The sequence below is a fragment of the Suncus etruscus genome, chromosome 4 (genome assembly GCF_024139225.1).
Source record: "Suncus etruscus isolate mSunEtr1 chromosome 4, mSunEtr1.pri.cur, whole genome shotgun sequence".
Taxonomy (NCBI): Eukaryota; Metazoa; Chordata; class Mammalia; order Eulipotyphla; family Soricidae; genus Suncus; species Suncus etruscus.
In genome coordinates this window covers 51,542,694-51,568,380 of record NC_064851.1, presented here as the reverse complement: position 1 = coordinate 51,568,380, position 25,687 = coordinate 51,542,694, and the positions used below count along the sequence as shown (strand labels likewise).

At 39.3% G+C, this 25,687-nt stretch overlaps 1 protein-coding gene across 2 annotated transcripts in view; it reads left to right on the top strand.

The window, feature by feature from the left end:
* ORC3 (origin recognition complex subunit 3) overlaps positions 1–25,687 on the top strand; it is a 66,244-nt gene that overhangs the window by 21,384 nt on the left and 19,173 nt on the right. For both annotated transcript variants that reach the window (XM_049772208.1, XM_049772206.1), the window contains exons 9-13: positions 2,652–2,765; positions 5,145–5,278; positions 6,218–6,281; positions 10,218–10,334; positions 11,333–11,412. In XM_049772208.1, coding sequence (XP_049628165.1) covers positions 2,652–2,765; positions 5,145–5,278; positions 6,218–6,281; positions 10,218–10,334; positions 11,333–11,412 — 509 coding nt within the window. The remainder of the gene's footprint in view (positions 1–2,651; positions 2,766–5,144; positions 5,279–6,217; positions 6,282–10,217; positions 10,335–11,332; positions 11,413–25,687) is intronic.

Here is a 25,687-nt window from a genome sequence, read left to right as displayed (position 1 = left end):
ACTTTAACATTTTAACTTAATGTTTCTATAGGAATACAGTGTTTGCTCTTCGAGAAGAAACTTTATGGAAAAATGTCCACATCTGTACCTATTATTACTTAATTAAAAATAAGTTTTAATAAGTTTTTATAGAATTTGACTTCTTGGTATCAATAATTTGGAATCTTCCATTATATCTAAAATGATTTGAAGGGTCATAGGAATCTATGAAAGACAAATGTCCTACCTACTATATTATCACACTAACCATGATATGTAATTCTTTAGTACTGACCCTTCACAAGTTGTTAGATTTAACTCTTTTGAGTTCTTTAACTTTTTTGTGTGTGTTAGGTAAAATTAATAATTACCTTTCATGTTTTTTGATAATTTTTTACCTTTACTTTTTAATTTTTATTTTATTTTATTTTGGTTTTTGGATCACGCCCGGCAGCACTCAGGGGTTACTCCTGGCTCTACACACAGAAATTGCTCCTGGCAGGCTTGGGGGACCATATGGGATTCTGGGATTCGGATCACCTTTTTTCTGCATTCAAGACAAATGTCCTACCTCCATGCTATCTCTCTGGCCCCTACCTTTATTTTTTTAATAAAGGGTATCTGACATTTATTAACTTTTGTTTAATAATTTTTATTGAGACCCATGTGAATTATAAGTCCTTCACAGTTTTATTTAAGGTATGTAGTGACAGTGAATTAGGGCATTCCCCATCACCAGTTTTGACCTCCCTATTCCTAGCATGCATTCCATACCTCTCCTCTTTGCCCCCTTGACTGCTAGTGTAACCAGTCCCCTTCGTATATAACTTGTTGTAGATCTTGATTGTTTTCGTTGACTTTGGGTTTGGTGTCCGGGCTTGATCATTATCTATTTCCAGTCAATGTTCATGTGACTGTCTGCTCCTGGTACCATCACTTTCTTTTCTTTTTCCCCCTAAATTTATGAGACAGAGATGATTCAAGTTCTGTGGTTCTGTTAGGGGGGAAAAAGCTGGGAGGAATCCATTTAGGAGCTATCAATGTCAATTTAAAAGAAGGAAAAAAAAATGAAGAAGCAACGACAAAATACACAATACCACTATAAATAACTACTGAACAGCACCAAAAAAGAAAAAAAAAGGAAGGGAAGCTGTTGTGAGGTTTTGTGCTTTTTATTATTTTTTCCATAGGCACAGTAAGTATTGAGGGGAAATTAGAAAGGAAATTTCTTTGGCCCAAGAGATACAGAGTTTCTCTCCACTTGAAGCATACTGTTATGGGAACAACTACAGGCTCTAGATACAATTATTATTAAACCCTCAAAGTCTTTTTCTGGTGTCAGGAAACACATTAATTTTTCTTTTGTTTTTTTACGCAATACCCATTAGTGCTCAGGAGTTATTCTTGCTCTATGCTAGAAATCACTTCTTGTGGGCTCCAGGGACCACATGGAATGCTAGGGATTGAACCTAGTTGGCCGCATGCAAGCCAAGTACCCTATTGTTTTTTGTTTGTTTGTTTGTTTGTTTTTTGGTTTTGGTTTTTTGGGCCACACCCATTTGATGCTCAGGGGTTACTCCTGGATAAGCGCTCAGAAATTGCCCCTGGTTTACCGCTCAGAAATTGCCCCTGGCTTGGGGGGACCATATGGGACGCTGGGGAATCAAACTGCGGTCCTTCCTTGGCTAGCCTTCCTTGGCTAGCGCTTGCAAGGCAGATACCTTACCTCTAGCGCCACCTCGCCGGCCCCAAGTACCCTATTATTTTACTACTGCTCTGGACCCTACTGACATTTTAAGAAAAAGTATTTCCATATGCAGTATTATATATCCTGGCCAAACTCTGTTTACCTTTTTCTACTGTTTATTGCAAAATCTTTATTCTAGGCCTTTGGAAATTAGCTGAATAACACATTCAACTTTGTTTTGTTTTGTTTTTCTTGGCCACCCACATCTAGTGTTGCATATTAGGTAATCCCAGCTCAGTATTTTAGAATCACTCCTAAAGTGTCTGGGGAAATACAGAGATTGAACCCAGGCTTTCTGCAGGCAAAGCATTTGCTCTAGCACATTGAATTGTTCTCCAGCTCCAAATTCCACTAATTTATATATTTTAAAGTAGATATCTGTTAATTTTTCTCAGTATGCAGTACAAAATGTGTTGTTTAATCATATATGTCATTATGAATAAAGAAAACTCATGAAATAACGAAAATTGTTAAAAGCTGTAGCTTCTGGGGCTAAAGAGATAACAGGATAGTAGAGAAGGTTAAGGTGTTTGTTTTGCATATGACATACCCAGGTTTAGAGATCCCACCCAGTACCATCTGTGGGGCTAGTCTCCCCCATTCCTTCCTGATCTGTCCACCCCTCCCCCAAATCTAACTTCTTTAGATCTCTTGTGATGGAAGATAAAGGATTATATAGCATTAAATATTAGATGGAGAATGACGGACATCTTTGATTCTGAAGCTGTAGCATAGTAGCCTATTTTTTGTTATTGCAGAAATTAACTTTAGAAATTGGTTGATGCTTAACTTTAAAGAACAAGTAACTACTATAGCTTTCGTAATTAATGTGTTACTGTATTATTCATTGTCTTATACTTACTATTTTGAAAAGTAAAACGTTGGAATCCTTATCCTTATCCCACCCTACTTTCATCTCTTTCAGTTACTTCTTACAACTCAGTTTCCCTTTAAACTAAGTGAAAAAGTATTACAGATTCTGACCAACATTTTTTTGTATCATGATTTTTCAATTCAAAACTTTATAAAAGGACTTCAGGTAAGAGACTGATGGATTTGAAATTTCACAAGCTGATTCTAAATAATTTGTATTATTTCAGATTATTTCATGTGGTAAAATATTGTATATGGCACTTGTATAATTAAGTAAATTTAAGTTATTTCATATCAAAGGTTCTAAAAATTAGTTGACCTAACAACACTCCCTTTTCAGGAAAATAGAGAAGACCCAACAACCTCCTATAAATCTACTTTTTTTATTTTATCTTTTTTTTTTTTTTTTTTTTTGATTTTTGGGTCAAACCCAGCAGCACTCAGGGGTTACTCCTGGCTATGTGCTCAGAAATCGCTCCTGGCAGGCTCGGGGGACCATATGGGATGCCGGGATTCGAACCATTGTCCTGCATGCAAGGCAAACACCTTACCTCCATGCCATCTCTCTGACCCTTTTTTCAAAGGAAAAGACAGAGCTCCCAATTGCATCTAAGACTACTACTGCCCCCTTTATTGTTCCAGTGACTCCCTCCAAATTGTTATTCACTTTGGGAAACACTGGTTTAGATACACTATTTATATTGTTAATTTGCAGTATAATTAGAGAACACATTACTTAGAATATCAAAATTTTAAAAACACCTCTTTCTACTGCAGTGATACATATATTTTCTACTAAAGAGGCTGCCCACTGTGGTGCTCAGGGAAGAGATGGGACGTCATCACTGGGCCTTATGTTTTAGTGTTCTGCCTGGTGGGTTTTTTTTGTTTTTTGTTTTTTTGTGATTTTTGGGTCACAACCAGCAGTGCTCAGGGGTTACTCCTGGCTCCATGCTCAGAAATTGCTCCTGGCAGGCGCGGGGGACCATATAGGACCGGGATTCGAACTGATGACCTTCTGCATGAAAGGCAAACACCTTACCTCCATGCTATCTCTCTGGCCCCATTTTTTGTTTTTAGTTTTTGAGTCACACCCGGCAACGCTCAGGGGTTAGTTACTCCTGGCTTTACGCTCAGAAATTGCACCTGGCAGGCTCGGGGGACCATATGGGATGCCGGTATTCGAACCATTGTCCTTCTGCATGCAATGCAAATGCCCCACCTCCATGCTTATCTCTTTGGCCCTCTGATGATCTTTTTTTAATATGAATATCTGTCAGAGCAGTACAGAGTGAATATCAGGACCCTTAGTGTTGAGATTTGTTGGAGGAAAGCAGTTAAAAGTTAAAATATAGGGCCCGGAGAGATAGCACAGCAGTGTTTGCCTTGCAAGCAGCCGATTCTGGACCAAAGGTGGTTGGTTCGAATCCCGGTATCCCATATGGTCCCCCGTGCCTGCCAGGAGCTATTTCTGAGCAGACAGCCAGGAGTATCCCCTGAGCACTGCCGGGTGTGACCCAAAAAACCAAAAAAATATATATATAATATATAAATATGTGTATTTATATATAATATATAATATAGTTAAAATATATAAAAATATATAAATATATATTTAGTGTGAAAGATTGATTGAGATACTGAGGGTAAGTGCTTTGTGATCTCTGGTACCACATATTATCCCCTGAATCCCTTTAGAAGTGATCTTTGGAAGTGAGTATGGAGACAGGAATAAGCCTGGGGAACAGGCAACTAGGACTCAAGAAAGCAATTTGGGGGGAGGGGGGGTTGGTCACATCGGTCAGCGCTGAGGGGTTACTCCTGGCTCTACACTCAGAAATCCCTCCTGGCAGGCTCAGGGGACTATATGGGATGCCGGGATTCTAACTACCATCTTTCTGCATGCAGGGCAAATGTACTACCTCCATGCTATCTCTCTGGCCCTGGCAAACAAAAAAAATTTTTTTTTTGGTTTTTGGGCCACACCCGGTGGTGCTCATGGGTTACTCTTGGCTATCTGCTCAGAAATAGCTCCTGGCAGACACGGGGACCATATGGGATGTCGAGATTTGAACCAACCACCTTAGGTCCTGGATCGGCTGCTTGCAAGGCAAATGCCGCTGTGCTATTTCTCCGGCCCCAAACAAAAATATTTTAATGATAGAACTGCCGGGTTGGGGATTGGGGTTGTGGGGAGTGGAAGGCGGTGGTAAGGCAAAAAAAAAAAAAAAAAGAAGAAGAAGAAGAAAAGAAAGAGAAAGAAAGATAAGCAAAGAAAAGAAGCAGGGCTAGAGAAATAGTAGAGTGGGTAAGGTTTTTGCCTTGCACTTAGCCGATCCGAGTTTGATTCCTGGCATCCCATATGGTTCTCCAAGCCTATACCAAAGTGATTCCTAAATGCAGAGCCAAAAGTGACCCCTGAGCATTGCTGGGTATGGCCACAAAACAAAAACAAAATATATACATATATTTGTGTATAAATCTATCTTATCTGTCATTTACATATCTATATATATAACATGTTTAATCTTCACATTTATTTCAGCTTTCTCTATTAGAGCATTTCTATTCTCAGCCCCTCAGTGTCCTGTGCTGCAATCTTCCAGAGGCCAAAAGAAGAGTAAATCTTTTATCAGATAATCAATGTGAAAACATTCGGCGTCTTCCATCATTTAGAAGGTAAAACAAGAAGTACACATTTTACACAACTTCTTACAGAGTTTGGGGTAAAATAAGAGCTCTCAAATCCAGTTTTTGAAGTGGAAAAAAGAACCTTATTTTGTTTACAGTAAAATAAAATCCTGAGGTATTTAATGGTGAAATTTTTTCTTTTGATTTGAAAGTCTGGCACAAAGAAAACTATTTAAAAAGAGACATATACACAATGGAATACTTTACAGCTCTTAGGAAAAATGAAGTCATGAAATTTTCCTTACATGGATGGGCATGGAAACTGTTATGCTGAGTATGAAATAAGTGAGAGGGAGAGAGATAGACACAGAATAATCTCATTCATCTGTGGAATTTAAGAAAAAATACAGTATGTTAGTAATAACCAGAGACAACAGAGATGAGGGTTGGAAGAACCCACCCACGATATAAAACTTACCACAAAGACTTGTGAGGTGCAGTTAGAAAAATAACCATAGTAACAACTGTCATGACAATGGTAGTGAGTGAGAGAAATAGAAAGCCAGTCTTGGAGTTTGGCAGGGGGCGGTAGGGGGGAGATGGGGGCTGTTGTGGTGGGAAGGTTGCATTGGTGAAAGTGATGTACTTTTTATGACTGAAACCCAACTACAAACATGTTTGTAACCATGGTGCTTAAATCAAGAAATTATTTAGAAATAAATAAAAAGGAGACATTATGTAATGTTAGTTTTTTATAGAAAAAGTTCTGGGACTTTCGGCTTTTGCTTAAGAAAAGTCTCCTGGATTATGAAGTACAGCTAATAGAAATAATTAAAAATTAAATGAATCATGATTGTCATTTGAATAATGTTTGATATGAAAAGAATGTGGCAACCAATCTAATTTAGGCTGCTCTTTTTTATACCATTCAAACATTTAAAATGTTTAATTTTCTCTTTTTGTGTATGGAATGGTCAAAATTTTTAGGCACGTGGAAATGCAGACTTCAGAAAAGCAAGTGTCACTATTGACCAATGAGAGATTTTTGAAGGTAGGAACATGAATATTTTTTCTCTTATGAAAAAGAGTATGCACATAGCATATACTAAATTAATTTTATAAAACATCTTTACGTCCTTACACACTGTGTAGTGATGTATGAGATCTTAAGAATTGTAAGAACATGGGGCCGGAGGAATAGCATAGAGATAGGGCGTTTGCCTTGCATGCAGAAGGTTTGAATCCCGGCATCCCATATGGTCCCCTGAGTCTGCTAGGAGGAACCCCCTAAGTGCTACCGGTGTGAACCAAAAAACAAAGAAAAAAAACGAAAAAACAAGAATTGTAAGAACATGACTCTTAAAAGATGACACAGAGACTGGAGAGATAGCACAGGGGTGGGGCATTTGCCTTGCACGCAGCTGACCCAGGACAGACCTGAATTTAATTCTCAGCATCCCATATGGTCCCCTGAACCTGCCGGGACAGATTTCTGAGCACAGAGCCAGGAGTAACCCCTGAGCGCTGCCGGGTATGGCCCATAAACAACAACAACAAAAAAGATGACACACAAAGACTGGTTCTGAAGGAAGACTTCTTTTTTGAAATCAAGGAAAAAATATTAATTACAATGGATTTCTCCTGTGCCCTCTCTGTTTTGAAAACACTTATTTCTCAACTTTCCATATAGCAGTTTGGAATCTGCAGTGTCATTTTCATGTTCCTCTTATAGATTAAAATACATAGAAACCAAGCAGCTTAGAGACCCATTCTAAATAAATATTGAGTTGATTTTAATAAAGTATAATTATGTATTGATAATTTCAGAAAAAGAAATAATAAGCTCAGAAAATTATGAGGTAGGCCTACAACATAGACTATCACGGATATTTTTTCTTCTTTGAATAAATAATGTTTGAACATGGTAAATAATTCAGAAGCAAAGATAGTAGTATAGACACTGGCTCCATATCGTTTCTGCCTCCATTGCCTATTTCTCCCTGGGATGTATCATGTTGAGAGAGTCCCCACATATACCATTGTAGTGTGTTTTTCCCCCTGACTTACAGGCTTTCTGTACTTCTGTTTTATTATGCACTTTATCTTGGGAATGTTCTTTATCAGAACCAGAGTTTGACTGGCATAGCATTCTATTGAAAACCTTCATTTCATTTTATAAGTTATTTACTGTTAAACTTTTAGAAACACTGCCACAATTATTTTCCTTTTTGTAGGGAAAAGTTGTTGGGAAATCCTAATAAAATTGATAAGAGATTCGAGTTAAACATGAGTTTTGCTGCTAATACTATTTTCTGATTTTGAATAAAATCATTTTTTGTTCCTTGAAGGAACATGTTTGTTCCTTATAGTTCTAAATAGTAATAGTTTCGATTTTATAAACTCTAAAAAATATACTGTGACTAACTTTAATCAAATATTATTTCTAAGGTAGAATTGATATTGCTCTATATATAGTTGGGTTTAATAATCATTTTCATGATCTTTGTAAACTTTTAGGGAAATCCTTAAATTTTAATCTTGGGATGGGGAAAACTAAGAAAACAGTAGAAATGGTTGTGTGCTCATTAACTATATCTTGTAAGAATAGATACATTAGGGGCCCAGAGTGATAGCACAGAGGGTAGGGCATTTGTCTTGCACCAGGTTCAATCCTCATCATCCCATATGGTCCCCTGTGCCTGTTGAGTAATTTCTTTTTCTTTGTTTTTTTGTTTTGTTTTGTTTTGTTTTTTGGGACATACCAGCGGCAGTTTTGAGGAGTTACTCCTGGCTCTGCACTCAGAAATCACTCCTGGCAGACTCAGCTAACCATATTCGATGTTAGGAATTGAACTTGGGTCCGTCCAGGGTCGACCGCATGCTAGGCAAATGCCCTACCACTGTGCTATCTCCAGCTCCATGTCTAGTAATTTCTTGAGTGCAAAGCCAGAAGTAACCCCTGAGCACAGAACCAGGAATAAGTATGGAGCACAGCTGGGTGTATCCCCCCACCCTACCAAAAGTGTTAATTCTTTGAGAATATTCTAGAAATCATAATACATTCCAAATTGATCTGTGGTCATTCTGTAGGCTTCTTAAGATACTATTTTGCATATCCTACTTGTTAGATTTTAAATTATAAAGTGTATTAGCCTTTGATTTATTTACACATTTCCTTTTTATTTTGTTTTTTTGGGTCACACCCGGCAGCACTCAGGGGTTACTCCTGGCTCTACACTCTGAAATCGCTCCTGGCAGGCTCAGGGAATCATTTGGGATGCCAGGATTCGAACCACCATCCTTTTGCACGCAAGGCAAATGCCCTACCTCCATGCTATCTTTCCAGACTCTTTTTTCTACTTTTCTTGGGTAGGGGGGGTCACACCCAGTGTTACTCAGGGGTTACTCCTGGATCTGTGCTCAGAAATTGCTCTTGGCAGGCCTGGGGAACCATATGGGAAAGTGGTAATTGAACCTGGGTCCACCTGGGGTTGGCAGTGTACAAGGCAAACACCCTACTGCTGTACTTTCGTTCCAGACCCATATTTCCACTTTTTTTAAGTGTGAAAGTGAATAAAACCAATGTAAACCTCCTCTCCCACCCTAACTCCCCCCCCCAAAAAAAAAACCAACAGGAGTTTGAGTCATTTGTGATATTTCTTTTTTTTTGGGGGGGGGCACACCCGTTTGATCAGAGATCTCAAACTCACGGCCTGCGGGCTGTTTGTGGCCCTCCGTACAACATTTTGTGGCCCGTGGCCGGCCTTCAAATATTGCAGTATTCGCGATTATTCGCTTATCGAATAATCGCAGTAAAAATCGCATTAAACATTCGCATACCCCGAGCAGTTCCGTTTGGGGTATGCAAATGTTTAATGCAAATTTTTGCGATTTTTTTTTCCTTACTAATGCGGTTTTTTTATTGTGAATATTCGGTAAGCGAAATCCCTTATGCGGCCCTGCCTCACCCCCACTTTGCCTCCTGCGGCCCCCAGGCAAATTGAGTTTGAGACCCCTGCGTATGATGCTCAGGGGTTACTCCTGGCTAAGCGCTCAGAAATCGCCCCTGGCTTGTATTTGTGATATTTCTTATACAAGCTTTTCTCTTTCCATTAAAATATATCTCAGGTACTATTTTGAGTAAAGACATATTAACAGGACCTTAGTAACTTTTAAGAAAACTGGCATTAGGGGCTAGAGCAATAGTACAGCGGGTAGGATGTTTGCCTTGTATTTTGCCAACTTGGGTTCATTCTCCTGCATCCCATATGGTCCCCTGAGCCTGCCAGGAGTGCCTGTTGAGTGCAGAGCTGGAGCATCACCAGGTGTGGTGTAAAAGTAAAAAAAAACAAAAACAAAAACAAAAAACTGGGGCTGGTGAGGTGGCACTAGAGGTAAGGTGTCTGCCTTGCCAACACTAGCCTAGGACGGACCACAGTTCGATCCCCCGGCGTCCCATATGGTCCCCCAAGCCAAGAACGACTTCTGAGCGCATAGCCAGGAGTGACTTCTGAGCACATAGCCAGGAGTAACCCCTGAGTGTCACCGGGTGTGGCCCATAAAAAAAATAAAATAAAATAAAAACTTTGGAGAGTTCCATTATCTTTACAAGGACATTATCTTTGTAAGTTAGAATATTAATAATGGACCTTCCTTTAAGGTAATACATATTAGGTAACTGGCATTATTATATATATCCAACAAGTGTTCTTTTGCACACTTGTATTCTGAGTTGCTAAGGTACTCTGTTAATGCTGTAGAGAGGAGAAAATTAATTTCTATTATTAATTTTGATGTGGGAAATATTAGCAGACTTGATACTAAATTATAAATGGCCAACTTCTACCCTATATGTGTTAGCTACATTATAACAACACTAATTTATAATTCAGAATTTTCAGTTTTTCATAAATTATATGTGAATTTTATTATCGTATTTATTTACTGGCTTATGTATTTGTATTATATTTTGTGTTTTGTTTTAAAGGAGGAAACACAGTTATTATTAGAAAACCTGCACTTTTATCATACAAATTACTTCCTGGTTTTAAGATGTCTACATGAGTTCACCTCCTCTCTTCCCAAATACCCATTGGGTCGACAGGTAAACAAAACTTCCTTATTTAGAATCTATGAAATGTGAGTATTAATAGTTTCTTACTTGAATTTTTTTAACATTCAGTTATCAGAATTTGAAATTGATCCAAATTGTAGCAGCACCACAACCTAAATCCATTTCAGTTACACACATTCTTTGTAATTGAAGCCATATTTGTTGCTCTGATGGTCACAATTTGAAAGAACCAGTAGTATTGAAAGAATCCGGTGGTATTGCTTCTCCTACAATGTATTTGCACTAAGACATTTTTTTTTTTTTTGGTTTTTGGGCCACACCGGCAGTGCTCAGGGGTCACTCCTGGCTGTCTGCTCAGAAATAGCTCCTGGCAGGCACAGGGGACCATATGGGACATCGGGATTTGAACCAACCACCTTTGGTCCTGGATCAGCTGCTTGCAAGGCAAATGCCGCTGTGCTATCTCTCCAGGCCCAAGACATTATTAATTTAATACTTTGTCTTTTTACTGATAGCTTCTTCTCCACTGTAGTTAAAGGAAATAGGAAAATTTTTGAGTATGCTAATGGTTAAACTTGCATTACACCAAGAAATAAAAATGAAGTAATATGTCACCATACCAAATTATGCTTTTGTCATTTGTGTCATGCCATTCAGTCTGTGAGCCATGTGTAGAGTGGACAATTAATCCTAACTTTTCATTCTTAAAGATTCAGAAAATAGATATGGGAATGATACTATGAGGCTGTTACTGTCCATGACCCTTATTTTTAATAATCACAGCATTTGTTACCATTTTTATATTACCAAGTGACAGTAATAACAACCAATCCTAGTGGTCTTATTTTACTTTTTGTAAATAGTTCTTATGAAGCCTAACCCATGTAACATATGCTAAATTTCTTGTCATCTAAAAGAAATGTTTGTTTTAATAGCATTAGTTTATTTTTGTTTTAATTACTTGCCAAACTAGTGATGTGCAAATAGTGCATCACTCATAGTATTATGAATATACTGTTTATTTACAGATCAGAGAACTGTACTGCATGTGTTTAGAAAAAAACATATGGGATTCAGAAGAATATAGTTCAGCCTTACAGCTGCTAAGGTAAGTTTTGTTTTAATTTTTTCTTTTTAGTTTGCTTTAAACCTGCTCAAAGTAACACCTTCCTCAGGAATTCTGAATATTAAGTTTCAAATATGGTCCACAGAGATGATTCAGTGGGCAGAGTGTATAGTTGGTATGCACACAGAGGCACTGAGTCCCATCCCTGTCTCCTGATGGTTTTATCAGCAGCAACCAGTGTTGCCCTGGTGTCTACTAGCACCACATGACTATAGTAATACTCTACCATCTATGTAAAATGTAATGATGGGAAGAGCATTTTAATTAGGTATAGAGAATTTTAATTTCACCAGTTGTATATCATAGGGAAATTAGTTACAGGAAGGGAACTAATCATGACTTTGATATATTTTAGTAAAAATGATTATTTATAGTGCATTATGGAGGGATGGATTTCATCCTTGAAGAGGGTCATTGTTGACCTTGGTGAAGCGCAACCTCAGTTAGGTAATTGCTTTGTTTTATCCTAGTTGGGCTGACACTCTACGTTAGCTTCAGATAATTTGTAAGTTATTTAATATTACAGGAATAAACTATTTTGGTATTATTATCAAAGTTGCCTTTTATATTGCTTGGCTCAACTTCATAGGTATACGGTAAATTTTTAGTCTTCTATTAAAAATAGCAATTGCTGGGGCCAGAGAGGTGGCGCTAGAGGGAAGGTGTCTGCCTTGCAAGCGCTAGCCAAGGAAGGACCACGGTTTGATCCCCTGGCGTCCCATATGGTCCCCCAAGTCAGGGGCAGTTTCTGAGCACTTAGCCAAGAGTAACCCCTGAGCATCAAACGGGTTTGGCCCAAAACAAACAAACAAAAAAATAACAATTGCTTATATCTTGAGACAAGGAGAATTCAATTTGAGCTAAAATTCTGCCTGAATATTTTAAAATTTTCTCAGCTGATGTAAGAGCTTATATGAAAATATTCTTTTTTTTTTTCAGGTCACACCCAGCAATACTCAGGAGTTACCATATTTGACTGCGTATAAGACGACTCTTCAACCCATGAAAAACTTCCTAAAAGTCAGGAGTCATATGCTGTTATACGGCATGCTGAAACTTGTTCAAGCTTCAGGGGCGAGTGATCCGCACCCCTCTTACTTTTAAGAAATAACTTACTTTTAAGACTTTTAGGAAGTTTTTCATGGGTTGAAGGGTCGTCTTATACGCCGGCAAATACGGTACTCCTGGCTCTGTGCTCAGAAATCGCTACTGGCAGGCCTGAGGGACCATCAGGGATGCTAGGAATAGAACCTGGGTTTGCCTTGGGTCAGTTACGTGCAAGGCAAATGCCTTACCGCTGTGCTATCTCTTCAGCTGCTGCTGCTGCTGCTGCTGCTGCTGCTGCTGCTGCTTCTTTTCTTCTTCTTCTTCTTCTTCTTCTTCTTCTTCTTCTTCTTCTTCTTCTTCTTCTTCTTCTTCTTCTTCTTCTTCTTCTTCTTCTTCTTCTTCTTCTTCTTCTTCTTCTTCTTCTTCTTCTTCTTTTTCTTCTTCTTCCTCCTCCTCCTCCTCCCTTCTTCTCCTTCTCCTCCTCTTCCTCTTCTTCCTCCTCCTCTTCTTCCTCCTCCTCCTCCTCCTCCTCTTCCTCCTCCTCCTCCTCCTCCTCCTCCTCCTCCTCCTCCTCCTCCTTCTTCTTCTTCTTCTTCTTCTTCTTCTTCTTCTTCTTCCTCCTCCTCCTCCTACTTTCTTCTTCTTTTTTATATGAAAAAACTCTGAAGACACTAAGAGCTGGTTATTTAATCATGTTTTTTCTTGGATCCACAAGAAATGAATAAATGGACACAGTCGGAGGAAAATGCACATTGAAAACACTTTAACTTCAGTGAATTAATAATACAAATGGTAGTATAACTGAGCAGGTGAGGCTAAGGTAGAAAACAAATTTCGTGCTATCTGGAAAAATAGTTCCCCCTTGAAACTAGTTGCCATTGAAAACTGTGCTTTAGGGGCCTGGAGAGGTAGCACCAGCGGCGTTTGCCTTGCAAGCAGCTGATCCAGGACCAAAAGTGGTTGGTTCGAATCCTGGTGTCCCATATGGTCCCCCGTGCCTGCCAGGAGCTATTTCTGAGCAGACAGCCAGGAGTAACCCCTGAGCAATGCCGGGTGTGGCCCAAAAACAAAAACAAAAAAAAGGAAAACTGTGCTTTATTTTCTAAAATGTCAGTTGCTTTGTGTTTATGTTTCAGGTGGTATATCTGAGACTTGCTTTTTATTCAACTCAGGCAGTTGGTTCACTATTCTTTGCTAAGATACAACCTGAATTTGGCTGTTCTGAATTATAAGTAGCATTTCAGTAATTTTGCTAAGAAACATAGGAATATTAAAAAGTACAGAACTACAGTACTAATCAGCTACTGCAAGGATGGGCTAGATTCTAGCCATAAAAACAGAAGAAGGAAATGGGGGTTTCATACTTGGTTTTCTGCTTTGTTGATCTGTTCCAGGTGTTCCTAGCAGGAATTATCTGAACTTAGAAAATAAGACATTCGTGTCACCTGTCTTGAAACAAGCCAAGTCATAAAATAAAATAAGCTTAAAATGATCCCTCAATGTTACTTTGGAAAAATAAGATACTATTAAAAACATAATCTACTAATTTTCTCAGTTTGAATATTGAACTATTTCTCTTGAAAAAATACTTTTCATCTTGAAATAAACATGTTTAAATGTTCAAAGTTTAAAGAAATTAGAGATTTGTATCTAAATAATGCACCTTTGGGCTAAAAGATATATTAAGTTGTATTATAAAGATGGCACAATTCCAGAGTCTATTAGATGGTTCCTAAGTAGCTGTAACATAACAATTGTTGATCTAGATGTATCCATGCAAAAGTTGTATGAGAATAAACTATTAAATATTTTTTTCAGAGCAGAGATTGCCACTCCTGAATTTGAATAATATTTCTAGAGATAGCTGTGGGTTTCCAGTTCTCAAGAGTTAACTGTAGGTGGGACTGGAGTGATCATACAGTGGTAGGCAGTTTTTCTTTCACTTGGCTGACCCAGGTTTGATTCTCAACAGCCCATATAGTCCCCTGAGCCCCGCAAGGAGTAAGTTAGGTGTGGCCCCTCAAAACAAAAACAATACAGAATTACATGTGTGTTTCTAGTAAAATCAGACAATCAATGAGAGTTGTTAAAACTCATTTTAAAACGGGAGCCAGAGAGATAGCATGGAGGTAGGGCATTTGCCTTGCTGCAGAATGACGGTGGTTCAATCCCGGCGTCCCAGATGGTCCCCTGAGCACTGCCAGGTGTGACCCTCCCCCCAAAAAAAAACACCCTCATTTTAAAACAAAAGATAGTCTGTTTTTAGGTTAATGGAATTTTAGGCTTTACTGTGTATAAGAATCAGCTCTGACCACTGCCAAAAGTGATCCCTGAGGACAGAGCCAGGAGTAAACAAGCCTAGAGCATGCCAACTGTTGCCCATATCTCTCCCCTTAAATAAAATTGGTTCTGACATGTATTATCAACACTTTTTCTTATAACTTAGGGTAGTAAGATCTATCAGTTAAAATATGACTATATTCTAATCATGCTCAAGTCATTTCTTGTTTGTTTTTTGGGGGTGACTGGCTATGCGCTCAAAAATCTGGCTGGGGGACCATACATATGGGACACTAGAGATAGAACCCAGGTCCGTCCTGGGTCAGCTGCATGCAAGGCAAATGCGTTACTGCTGGGCTATCATTCGGGCCCCCTTTTTTGGGGGAGGAGGGACACACTCGGCGATGCTCAGAGGTTGCTCCTGGCTCTGCACTCAGAAATTGCTCCTGGCCATATGGGATGCCAGCAATCAAACCACCACCGGTCCTGGATCGGCTTCGTGCAAGGCAAACATCCTACCACTGTGCTATCTCTCCGGCCCCTCAAGTTATTTCTAACTATATGATAGAATGAAATAGACTTACTTTGACAAACTGAAAAGAACATGATATTCCATAACGGGAACCTTGATTTCTAGTTGCTCCCCTTATACAAACCATTGGAAGAACAGATTTTGTAGAAATGGTTCTCTGATCACTGCATAACCATTAGCTTATGTGTCCACCCCAAAAAATTTAGTGACTAATATATGGAGCCATTGATGTGATAATGAACTGACCATATCTACAGTAAATTTTGATCCTCTGAAAGGTTAAAGTGGACAAATAGGCAATTTCTGCGAAGGGTAAGATTTGTGGTGCAAAGGGCTAAGGCCTACAGAATGAACTTAAGATGAAATAATAAAGCTTCAGAGTTAAGCCAAATTGGCATCTTTTGCACTTACAATAAAGTGCTATGTTGTCTTTATAGTGGTAATGTTGAGAACTTAGAACTTGGTCAGAAGATCTTTGTGTTAGCTATGGATTGACCACTTTCTTTTTACAGCCTGTTCTCATTCAGATGTTTATGTAACCAGTTCTTAACCAGAAATTGCTGGCTTTCTGCATGATGAAGTAGAACACTCTCTCATTGTCCTCCAGATTTGTTTTTAATGATTGCTAAATAATTGTCTTTCTCAGCTAAGGAAACATTTTAATTTATGACAACTTTTTTTTTTTTTTGGTTTTTGGGTCACACCCGGCAGTGCTCAGGGTTACTCCTGGCTGTCTGCTCAGAAATAGCTCCTGGCAGGCACGAGGGACCATGTGGGACACCGGGATTCGAACCAATCACCTTTGGTCCTGGATCGGCTGCTTGCAAGGCAAATGCCGCTGTGTTATCTCTCCAGGCCCAATTTATGACAACTTTTAAAGAGTTTTAATAGGGGCCAGAGTGATAGCACAGTTGGTAGGGTTCGATCCCCAGCATCCTATATGGTCCCCTGAGCCTGTCACGAGTGATTTCTGAGTGCAAAGCCAGGAGTAAACCCTGAGAACAATAAGAAGGAAGGGAGGGAGGGAGGACTTTTGGTTTATCAGCCACACCCGGTGACACTCAGGGGTTACTCCTGGGTATGTGCTCAGAAATTGCTCCTGGCTTGGGGGCCCATGTGGGACACCAGGGGATCAAACCGAGGTCCGTCCTAGGCTAGCGTGTACAAGGCAGATGCCTTACCACTTGCACAACTGCTCTGGCCCCAAGGGAAGACTTTTGATGCATTAAATATTAACAGTCTTTTTTGAGTTATTTACCAGGTACTGACAAAATCACTTAAATTGGTTAAAGAGAACCACTTTGAGCATTAATGAACCCTAGGCTAAATTGTGGGGGATTTTTTGTTTGTTTTTTCCTCCTTAATTTGCTATGGTGAATTTCAAAGTTTGAATTCTGACATTCTTGTAGTGTCATTTTTTTTCTTAAAGAAGGCAGCATAAGGGGCCGGTGAGGTGGCGCAAGAGGTAAGGTGTCTGCCTTGCAAGCGCTAGCCAAGGAAGGACCTCGGTTCAATCCCCCCCGGCGTCCCATATGGTCCCCCCAAGCCAGGGGCAATTTCTGAGTGCTTAGCCAGGAGTAACCCCTGAGCATCAAACGAGTGTGGCCCAAAAACTTTAAAAAAAAAAAAAAAAAGGGCAGCATAAGGAGAGCTGGAACAATAGCACAGCTGGTAGGGTGTTTGCCTTGTAGGCAGCTGATCCATGTTTGGTCCCTAGCATCCCATATGGTTCCCAAGCCTGCCAGGAGTAATTTCTTTTCTTTTCTCTTTTTGGCTACATTCAGGGGCGCTCAGGGGTTACTCCTGGCTCTGTGCTCAGAAATCACTCCTAGGTTGGGGGAAGCCATATGGGATGCTGGGGATCAAGCCCTCATCTCTCTCAGGTCAGTTGCTTGCAGGGCAAATACCCTATTGCTGTACTACTATTCTGGCTCTAAGAGTAATTTCTGAGTGCAGAACTCAGGAATAAGCATTCAGCTTGTTCAGGTGTGGTGCCCTCTGCCCCAAAAGAAACCCCAGCATGAAATCTACCAGAATTTGAGAATGTCATCACACTGTCTTCAGTTCCTTTCCTCTACTATTTGTTTTGTTTGCCCTTTTTTTAAACTGTGTGTCTTGCATTTCATCAAAGCTGCTGTAATCAACAATACCATTTGTGGTAATGTAATTTACTGCCTGTACAATTTCTCTAACCCCATGACATTTTTTTTCATATAATGGAAAAATGAATAGGGTTGGCTTCACCATTCTCAATATTCGTTTATTTATTTAAGTTGCAAATAGATAGGCTTCTAGCCTGAGAAAGAAGTCTTTTTTTATTTTTGGGGGCGGCCACACCCAGTGACGCTCAAGGGTTACTCCTGGCTATACACTCAGAAATTGTTCCTGGGTTGAGGACCATATGGGACGCCCGGGGATTGAACTGTGGGTCAGTAAGGCAAACGCCCTACTGCTGCACCATTGCTCTGGCCCCAAGAAGAAAGTCTTAATGTGAGTTAGATATTCACCAATATTTCCTCATTCTTTGCCCTTCCTCACTATTCAATAAAGTGATTCCTTGGATTCTGTCATTGCTGATATATGTGACTATGATTAAAGGTCAGGTGTCACAGATTGTTCTATCATTTGATTTTGATTTACCTCTCTTTACAGTGTAACTCTATCTCATCATAGGAAGCCAAAGTTTTTTTTTTTTCGGTGTTGGTTAATGTGTTTTTTTTTTGTTTTTGTTTTTTTTTAATGTAGTTATTTCTCTAACTAAACTCATCACTCTTTGTGGTGAGCTTCCTGAGGTGAGCTGGAACTTCCAGCTCTTTTCTCTTTTGTGTCTGAAAATTATTATTGCAAGAATGTCTTTCATTTTTCTTTTTTTTTTTTTCCTATTTTTTTTCTTTCTTTATTTATTTTTTTATCTTTATTTAAACACCGTGCTTACAAACATGATTATAGTTGTATGATTACAGTCATGTAAAGAGCACCCCCCTTCACCGGTGCAACATTCCCACCACCAATTTCCCAGATCTCCCTCCTCCCTACCCCCCTACACCTGTACTCGAGACAGGCTTTCTACTTCCCTCATTCACATTTTATGATAGTTTTCAGTGTAGTCATCTCTGCAACTGCACTCATCACTCTATGTGATGAGCTGCATGTCCTGAGCTGCACCTACCAGCCCTCATCTCTCTTGTCTCTGAGATACTGTTAAAAATGTCCTTCATTTTTCTTAAAGCCCATAGATGAGTGAAACCATTCTGCGTCTTTCTCTCTCCCTCTGACTTACTTCACTCAGCATAATAGATTCCATGTACATCCATGTATTGGAAAATTTCATGACTTCATCTCTCCTGATGGCTGCATAGTATTCCATTGTGTATATGTACCACAGTTTCTTCAGCCACTCATCTGTTGAAGGGCATCTTGGTTGTTTCCAGAGTCTGGCTATTGTAAATAGCGCTGCAATGAATATAGGAGTAAGGAAGGGATTTTTGTATTGTATTTTTGTGTTTCTTGGGTATATTCCTAGGAGTGGTATAGCTGGATCATATGGAAGCTCAATTTCCAGTTTGTGAAGGAATCTCCATATCGCTTTCCATAAAGGTTGTACTAGACGGCATTCCCACCAGCAGTGAAAAAGAGTTTCTTTCTCTCCACATCCCCGCCAGCACTGCTTGTTTTCCTTTTTTGTGATGTGTGCCAATCTCAGTGGCGTGAGGTGGTACCTCATAGTAGTTTTGATTTCCATCTCCCAGACGATTAGTGATGTTGAACATCTTTTCATGTGCCTTTTGGCCATTTGCCTTTCTTCTTTTTCAAAGTGTCTGTTCATTTCTTCTCCCCATTTTTTGATGGGGTTAGTTGTTTTTTTCTTGTATAGTTCTGTCAGTACCTTGTAAATTTTGGATATTAGCCCTTTATCTGATGTGTATTGGGTGAATAATTTCTCCCACTCAGTGGGTGGCCTTTGTATTCTGGGCACTATTTCCTTTGAGATGCAGAAGCTTTTCAGCTTAATATAGTCCCATCTGTTTATCTCTGCTTCCACTTGCTTGGAAAGTGCCGTCTCCTCCTTAAAGATGCCTTTAGTCTCAATGTCCTGGAGTGTTTCACCTACATGTTGTTCTATATACCTTATAGTTTCAGTTCTGATATCAAGGTCTTTAATCCATTTGGATTTTACCTTTGTACATGGTGTTAGCTGTGGGTCTGAGTTCGCTTTTTTGCAAGTGGCTAACCAGTTGTGCCAACACCACTTGTTGAATAGGCTTTCCCTGCTCCATTTAGGATTTCTTGCTCCTTTATCAAAAACAAGGTGGTTATATGTCTGAGGAACCTTCTCTGAGTACTCAAGCCTATTCCACTGATCTGAGGGTCTGTTTTTATTCCAATACCGTGCTGTTTTTATAACTGTTGCTTTGTAATACAACTTAAAATTGGGGAAAGTAATGCCTCCCATATTCCTTTTCCCAAGGAGTGCTTTAGCTATTCGAGGTTGTTTGTTGTTCCAGATGAATTTCAGAAGTATTTGATCCACTTCTTTGAAAAATGTCATGGATATCTTTAGAGGAATCGCGTTAAATCTGTACAATGCTTTTGGAAGTATTGCCATTTTAATGATGTTGATCCTGCCAATCCATGAGCATGGTATGTGTTTCCATTTCCGCGTGTCCTCTCTTATTTCTTGGAGCAGTGTTTTGTAGTTTTCTTTGTATAGATCCTTCACATCTTTAGTCAGGTTGACTCCAAGATATTTGAATTTGTGTGGAACTAATGTGAATGGGATTGTTCTCTTAATGTCCATTTCTTCCCTATCATTATTAGTGTATAAAAAGGCCATTGATTTTTGTGTGTTAATTTTGTATCCTGCCACTTTGCTATACAAATCTATTATTTCTAGAAGCTTTTTGGTAGAGTCTTTAGGGTTTTCTAAGTAGAGTATCATGTCATCTGCAAACAGTGAGAGCTTGACTTCTTCCTTTCCTATCTGGATTCCCTTGATATCTTTTTCTTGCCTAATCGCTATAGCAAGTACTTCCAGTGCTATGTTGAATAGGAGTGGTGAGAGAGGACAGCCTTGTCTTGTACCAGAATTTAGAGGAAAGGATTTTAGTTTTTCTCCATTGAGGATAATATTTGCCACTGGCTTCTGGTAGATGGCTTTGACTATATTGAGAAAGGTTCCTTTTATTCCTATCTTGCTGAGAGTTTTCATCAAGAATGGGTGTTGAACCTTATCAAATGCTTTTTCTGCATCTATTGATATGACCATGTGATTTTTATTTTTGTTGTTGTTTATGTTGTGTATTATATTGATAGATTTACGGATGTTAAACCATCCTTGCATTCCTGGGATGAAACCTACTTGATCAAAGTGAATGATCTTCTTGATGAGGCACTGGATCCTGTTCGCCAGGATTTTGTTGAGGATCTTTGCATCTGTGTTTATCAGGGATATTGGTCTGTAATTTTCTTTTTTGGCAGCATCTCTATCAGGTTTTGGTATTAAGGTGATGTTGGCTTCATAAAAGCTATTTGGAAGTATTCCTGTTTTTTCGATTTCATAAAAGAGCCTGGCCAGAATTGGTAGTAGTTCCTCTTGAAAGGTCTGAAAGAATTCATTCGTGAATCCATCAGGGCCTGGGCTTTTGTTTTTGGGTAAATTTTTGATTACAGTTTTAATTTCCTCAATAGTGATGGGGGTGTTTAGATATGCTACCTCTTCTTTATTCAACCGTGGAAGGTTATATGAGTTCAGAAATTTATCCATTTCTTCCAGGTTCTCATATTTAGTGGCATAGAGTTTCTCAAAGTATTCTCTGAATACCCTTTGAATCTCTGCAGTTTCTGTAGTGATCTCCCCCTTTTCATTTCGAATACGCGTTATCAAGTTTCTCTCTTTCTTTTGCTTTGTGAGTTTTGCCAATGGTCTATCAATCTTGTTTATTTTTTCAAAGAACCAACTTCTGCTTTCGTTGATCTTTCGGATTGTTTTTTGGGTTTCCACTTCGTTGATTTCTGCTCTCAGCTTTGTTATTTCCTTCTGTCTCCCTATTTTTGGGTCCTTTTGTTGAGCACTTTCTAGTTCTATTAGCTGTGTCATTAAGCTACTCAGGTAAGCTCCTTCTTCCTTCCTGATGTGTGCTTGCAAAGCTATAAATTTTCCTCTCAGTACTGCTTTTGCTGTGTCCCATAAGTTCTGATAGTTTGTGTCTTTATTGTCATTTGTTTCTAGGAACCTTTTGATTTCCTCCTTGATTTCATCTCGGACCCACTGGTTATTGAGTATGAGGCTGTTTAACTTCCAGGTGTTAAATTTTTTCTTCTGTGTCCCTTTGCAGTTCACATCTAACTTCAGAGCCTTGTGGTCAGCAAAGGCAGCCTGCAAAATGTCTATCTTTTTTATTTTATGGAGGTATGTTTTATGTGCCAGCACGTGATCTATCCTGGAGAATGATCCATGTACATTGGAAAAGAATGTGTATCCAGGTTTCTGAGGATAGAGTGCCCTATATATATCTACTAGGCCTCTTTCATCCATTTCTCTTTGCAGGTCTAGTATATTTTTGTTGGGTTTCCATTTGGTTGACCTATCAAGTGTTGACAAGCCTGTGTTGAGGTCTCCCACAATTATTGTGTTATTATTGATATCCTTCTTCAGATTTGTCAACAATTGTATTAAATACTTTGCTGGACCCTCATTCGGTGCGTATATGTTTAGGAGAGTGATTTCTTCTTGCTGTACAAATCCCTTGATTAGTACATAATATCCATCTTTGTCCCTTACAACTTTTCTGAGTATAAAGTTTGAGTCATCTGATATTAGTATGGCCACCCCCGCTTTTTTAAGGGTGTTGTTTGCTTGAATGATTTTCCTCCAGCCTTTGATTTTGAGTCTATGTTTATTCTGACTATTCAGGTGTGTTTCTTGTAGACAGCAGAAGGTTGGCTTCAGTTTTTTGATCCATTTCGCCACTCTGTGCCTCTTAACTGGTGCATTTAGTCCATTGACATTGAGAGAAATAATTGTCATGGGATTTATTGCCATCTTTGTGTAGAAGTTTGGTGTGTTTTTTGTTCTGTCTTGTTTTTAGAGTAGATCTTTCAGTTTTTCTTTTAAGGCTGGTTTTGAGTCTGCAAAGATTTTGAGCTGTTGTTTATCTGTGAAGCCGTGTATACATCCTTCAAACCTGAAACTTAGTTTTGCTGGGTCAGGGGATGCCAGGAGAAGTCCCCAAATGTCCACAATCCACAACTCCAACAGAAAACACACGCCTCAGGAGACACGCCTCAGCCGAGGCAAGCCGTCAGGGGATGCCAGGAGAAGTCCCCAAATGTCCACAATCCACAACTCCAACAGAAAACACACGCCTCAGGAGACTCGCCTCAGCCGAGGCAAGCCGTCAGGGGATGCCAGGAGAAGTCCCCAAATGTCCACAATCCACAACTCCAACAGAAAACACACGCCTCAGGAGACACGCCTTGAAGAGATTAATCTGGTTAATGTTTTTACCAAAAATTTTAAAACCATGGTTTCTGAAATCATTCATAATACAGTTGTTTCAAGCATTCAGTGTTTCAACACCAGTCCCACAACCAGTGTGACCTTCCCCTCCACCAGCCCCCAAGTTTGCCCACCCCTTAGTAAGCATGAAATAATTTACTTTATATTGCTTGTTAAAACAGAATGGCTAATGGAACTATTGAAAAATACTTCAGTAAAAGGAAATTTTTGAAGATAACTCTTTACATTAGGGTCATTAAAATCATTTTCTGAGGATTTACTAAGATATTTGTTGCTAATCTAGTCTTCTGTGTTGCTATTTTTGTTTATTGCTCTTAGTTGGCTTCTGTGCTACTTTCCCATCTAATTTGGTATCTTCTACTCGACTGTCTGTGAACCAGACCTGGTACTGTTACACAATTTGGGCCTGAACCGAGAAAAGCAAAAAGATCAGCTCTGCCCAGTGCTTGGAATGAGATCAGGTGGCCCCTTGGGCCTCTGGGAAGGCAGGGACTGGGAGATAACAAGCAGACAGGGCTTGTAAGCATGATACTGTCTGGTCAGAATGCTCTACTGCTACATTTGCTTCTGTACATCTGCTGTACTTAGATAAGAATTAGGTACGTGGATATATGTTTTGAAAAGCATTGGGGATTATGATGTATAATACGGTTGTCTGCCCTCATGAGGCTCAGGCCTCTTCGGGTCTCTTTTTGTTTTTGTTTTTGTTTTTGTATTTACTTTATTAAGCACTGTGGATACAAAATTGTTCATGCTTGAGTTTTAGTTATACAGTACACACTACCCTTCACCAATGCACATTTCCCACCACCAGTGTTTACAGTTTCCCTCCCCCACACCACCTACCTCTGGGGCAAGCGTTTTACTTCTCTTTCTCTCTCTCTCTCTCTCTCTCTCTCTCTCTCTCTCTCTCTCTCTCTCTCTCTCTCTCTTTGACACTATGGTTTGCACTATTGTTAATGATGTGATACCATGCATATCATTTTATCCCCTTTTAGAACCTAGTGCTTGTCCACTGTGATCAGTTCCAACTACCATTGTCATAGTACACCATTCTCTACCCTAACTACATTCACTGCTCTTTGTGGCAAGCTTCCTGGCCCTCATCTCTATTATCTCTGAATATTATTACAAATGGTTATTATTATTATTACTATTTATTTTTCTAATCTCACAAGTGAATGAGATTATTCCTTGTTTTTCCCTCTCCCTCTGACTCATTTCTCTCTTGAGTTTCTTTGACTTGAAAGCCCTCAGTGCTAAAATCAATGTCTTATGGTTTACTACGCTATTTGTTGCTAATTGAGCCATCTGTGTTCATTGTTTTTGTTTAGTGAGTTTAGTTGACTTCTGTCTACTTTCCTGTTTAATTTGGTATCTTCTACTGGACTGTCAGTGTGGAATTTTGAGAATTTGGAGTATTGTGAATGCCAGGATCTATAGAGTTGGACTGATAAATTTCAGTAGTTCGGTAGCTTAGGAGCCAGAACAAACAGGGTGCTTTGCATACACTTGCCACCCAGGTTTGATCCTTGGAATTCCTTAGAGTCCCCTGAGCCTCCAGGAGTGATCCCTGAGTGCAGAGCCAGGAGTCAGCCTTGAGGATTGCCCCTGTGACCCCAAAACAAAATAAAAAATTTTAGCAGCTTGGCTTGGCTTGACTTAACTAGACTTATACCTATCTCTTCTGAGATAAATCCATAAGCTGGAAAGCTGGGCAGTTGTTTTCCTCTGTGACTGAAATGTAGGTGTGGCTACTGGGGCTTCTGATACTAGGTACAGGGCTGGGGGTGGGGAAGATTGTCCTCCCCCACTCCAGGAAGACCAGGAAGAGTGTTTGTAGCCCCCAAACTAGTATGTCTGGAATTTTCATTGTCTTGGAACCTCTAGAGATAAGTCATGAAGTTATGGAGTTGGGCTCTTTGCATAGCAGTGGCCATGGAGTATGGGTACAGGAAAGTCAGGTTTTTCAACTGTAATAAAGCATTAAATGCATAGGTTTAGTTTTCTTTGTTATGTTACTTGCCTTTCATTTTCAGATAAAGATTGCAATTTGAATAATTGTTGCATTATTGAATATAGAAGAAGATAAGATTTTTTCACTTTGAGGCCAAAGGAATAGGGCACAAGGAATGGGCCTATGGAAGGCAGTGGTTTGATCCCCAACACCATATAATTCACGGCAGATTTGGGTGCCACTGCATAATTTACCGTATATACTCGAGTATAAGCTGAGTTTTTCTGGCACAAAATTTGTTTCGAAAAACCAGAACTCAGCTTATACTTGGGTCATGCATGTGCACCAAATCAAATGCATGTAACCTCCAGTCATCTTCTGCCATCTGCTAGAGGGGAACGGTACTTCAGCTCAGTCCACAAGCCACAGTTACGCTGAAGAGGTAGTCGGCTGAACTGAACTGGATGCCACTGAATAATTTAACCCACAATATTCTGTGCTTTGTATGAGACCAACAGCTCAGTGATTATGACAATATCTATGCTAATACTCTCACATTAGATACAGTTGAAGGTCGGTTTGGAAATAAAGATGATATTGAAGAGGAACCCAGTTGTGAAGGATTTCAACCTTTGTGATTTAGCTTGATTACCTGTTACGCTACAATTTTCTGCACTTTATTTAAAGTTTTAAAGCTCTTGTTGCTAGTTTTCTGTTTTTCCTTAGCAATAAATAAGTATTGAAAACCATTTAACCTACTGACTGATTAACAATTATTGTAATTGTTTTGGTTATATATTTTTATTTTTGAAATTTAACAGTGGCGGCTGCATTTTTTCACCTTGACTTATACTTGAGTCACTAAGTTTTCCCAGTTTTTAGGGTAAAATTAAGAGAGGTCGGCTTAAACTTGAGTATATAC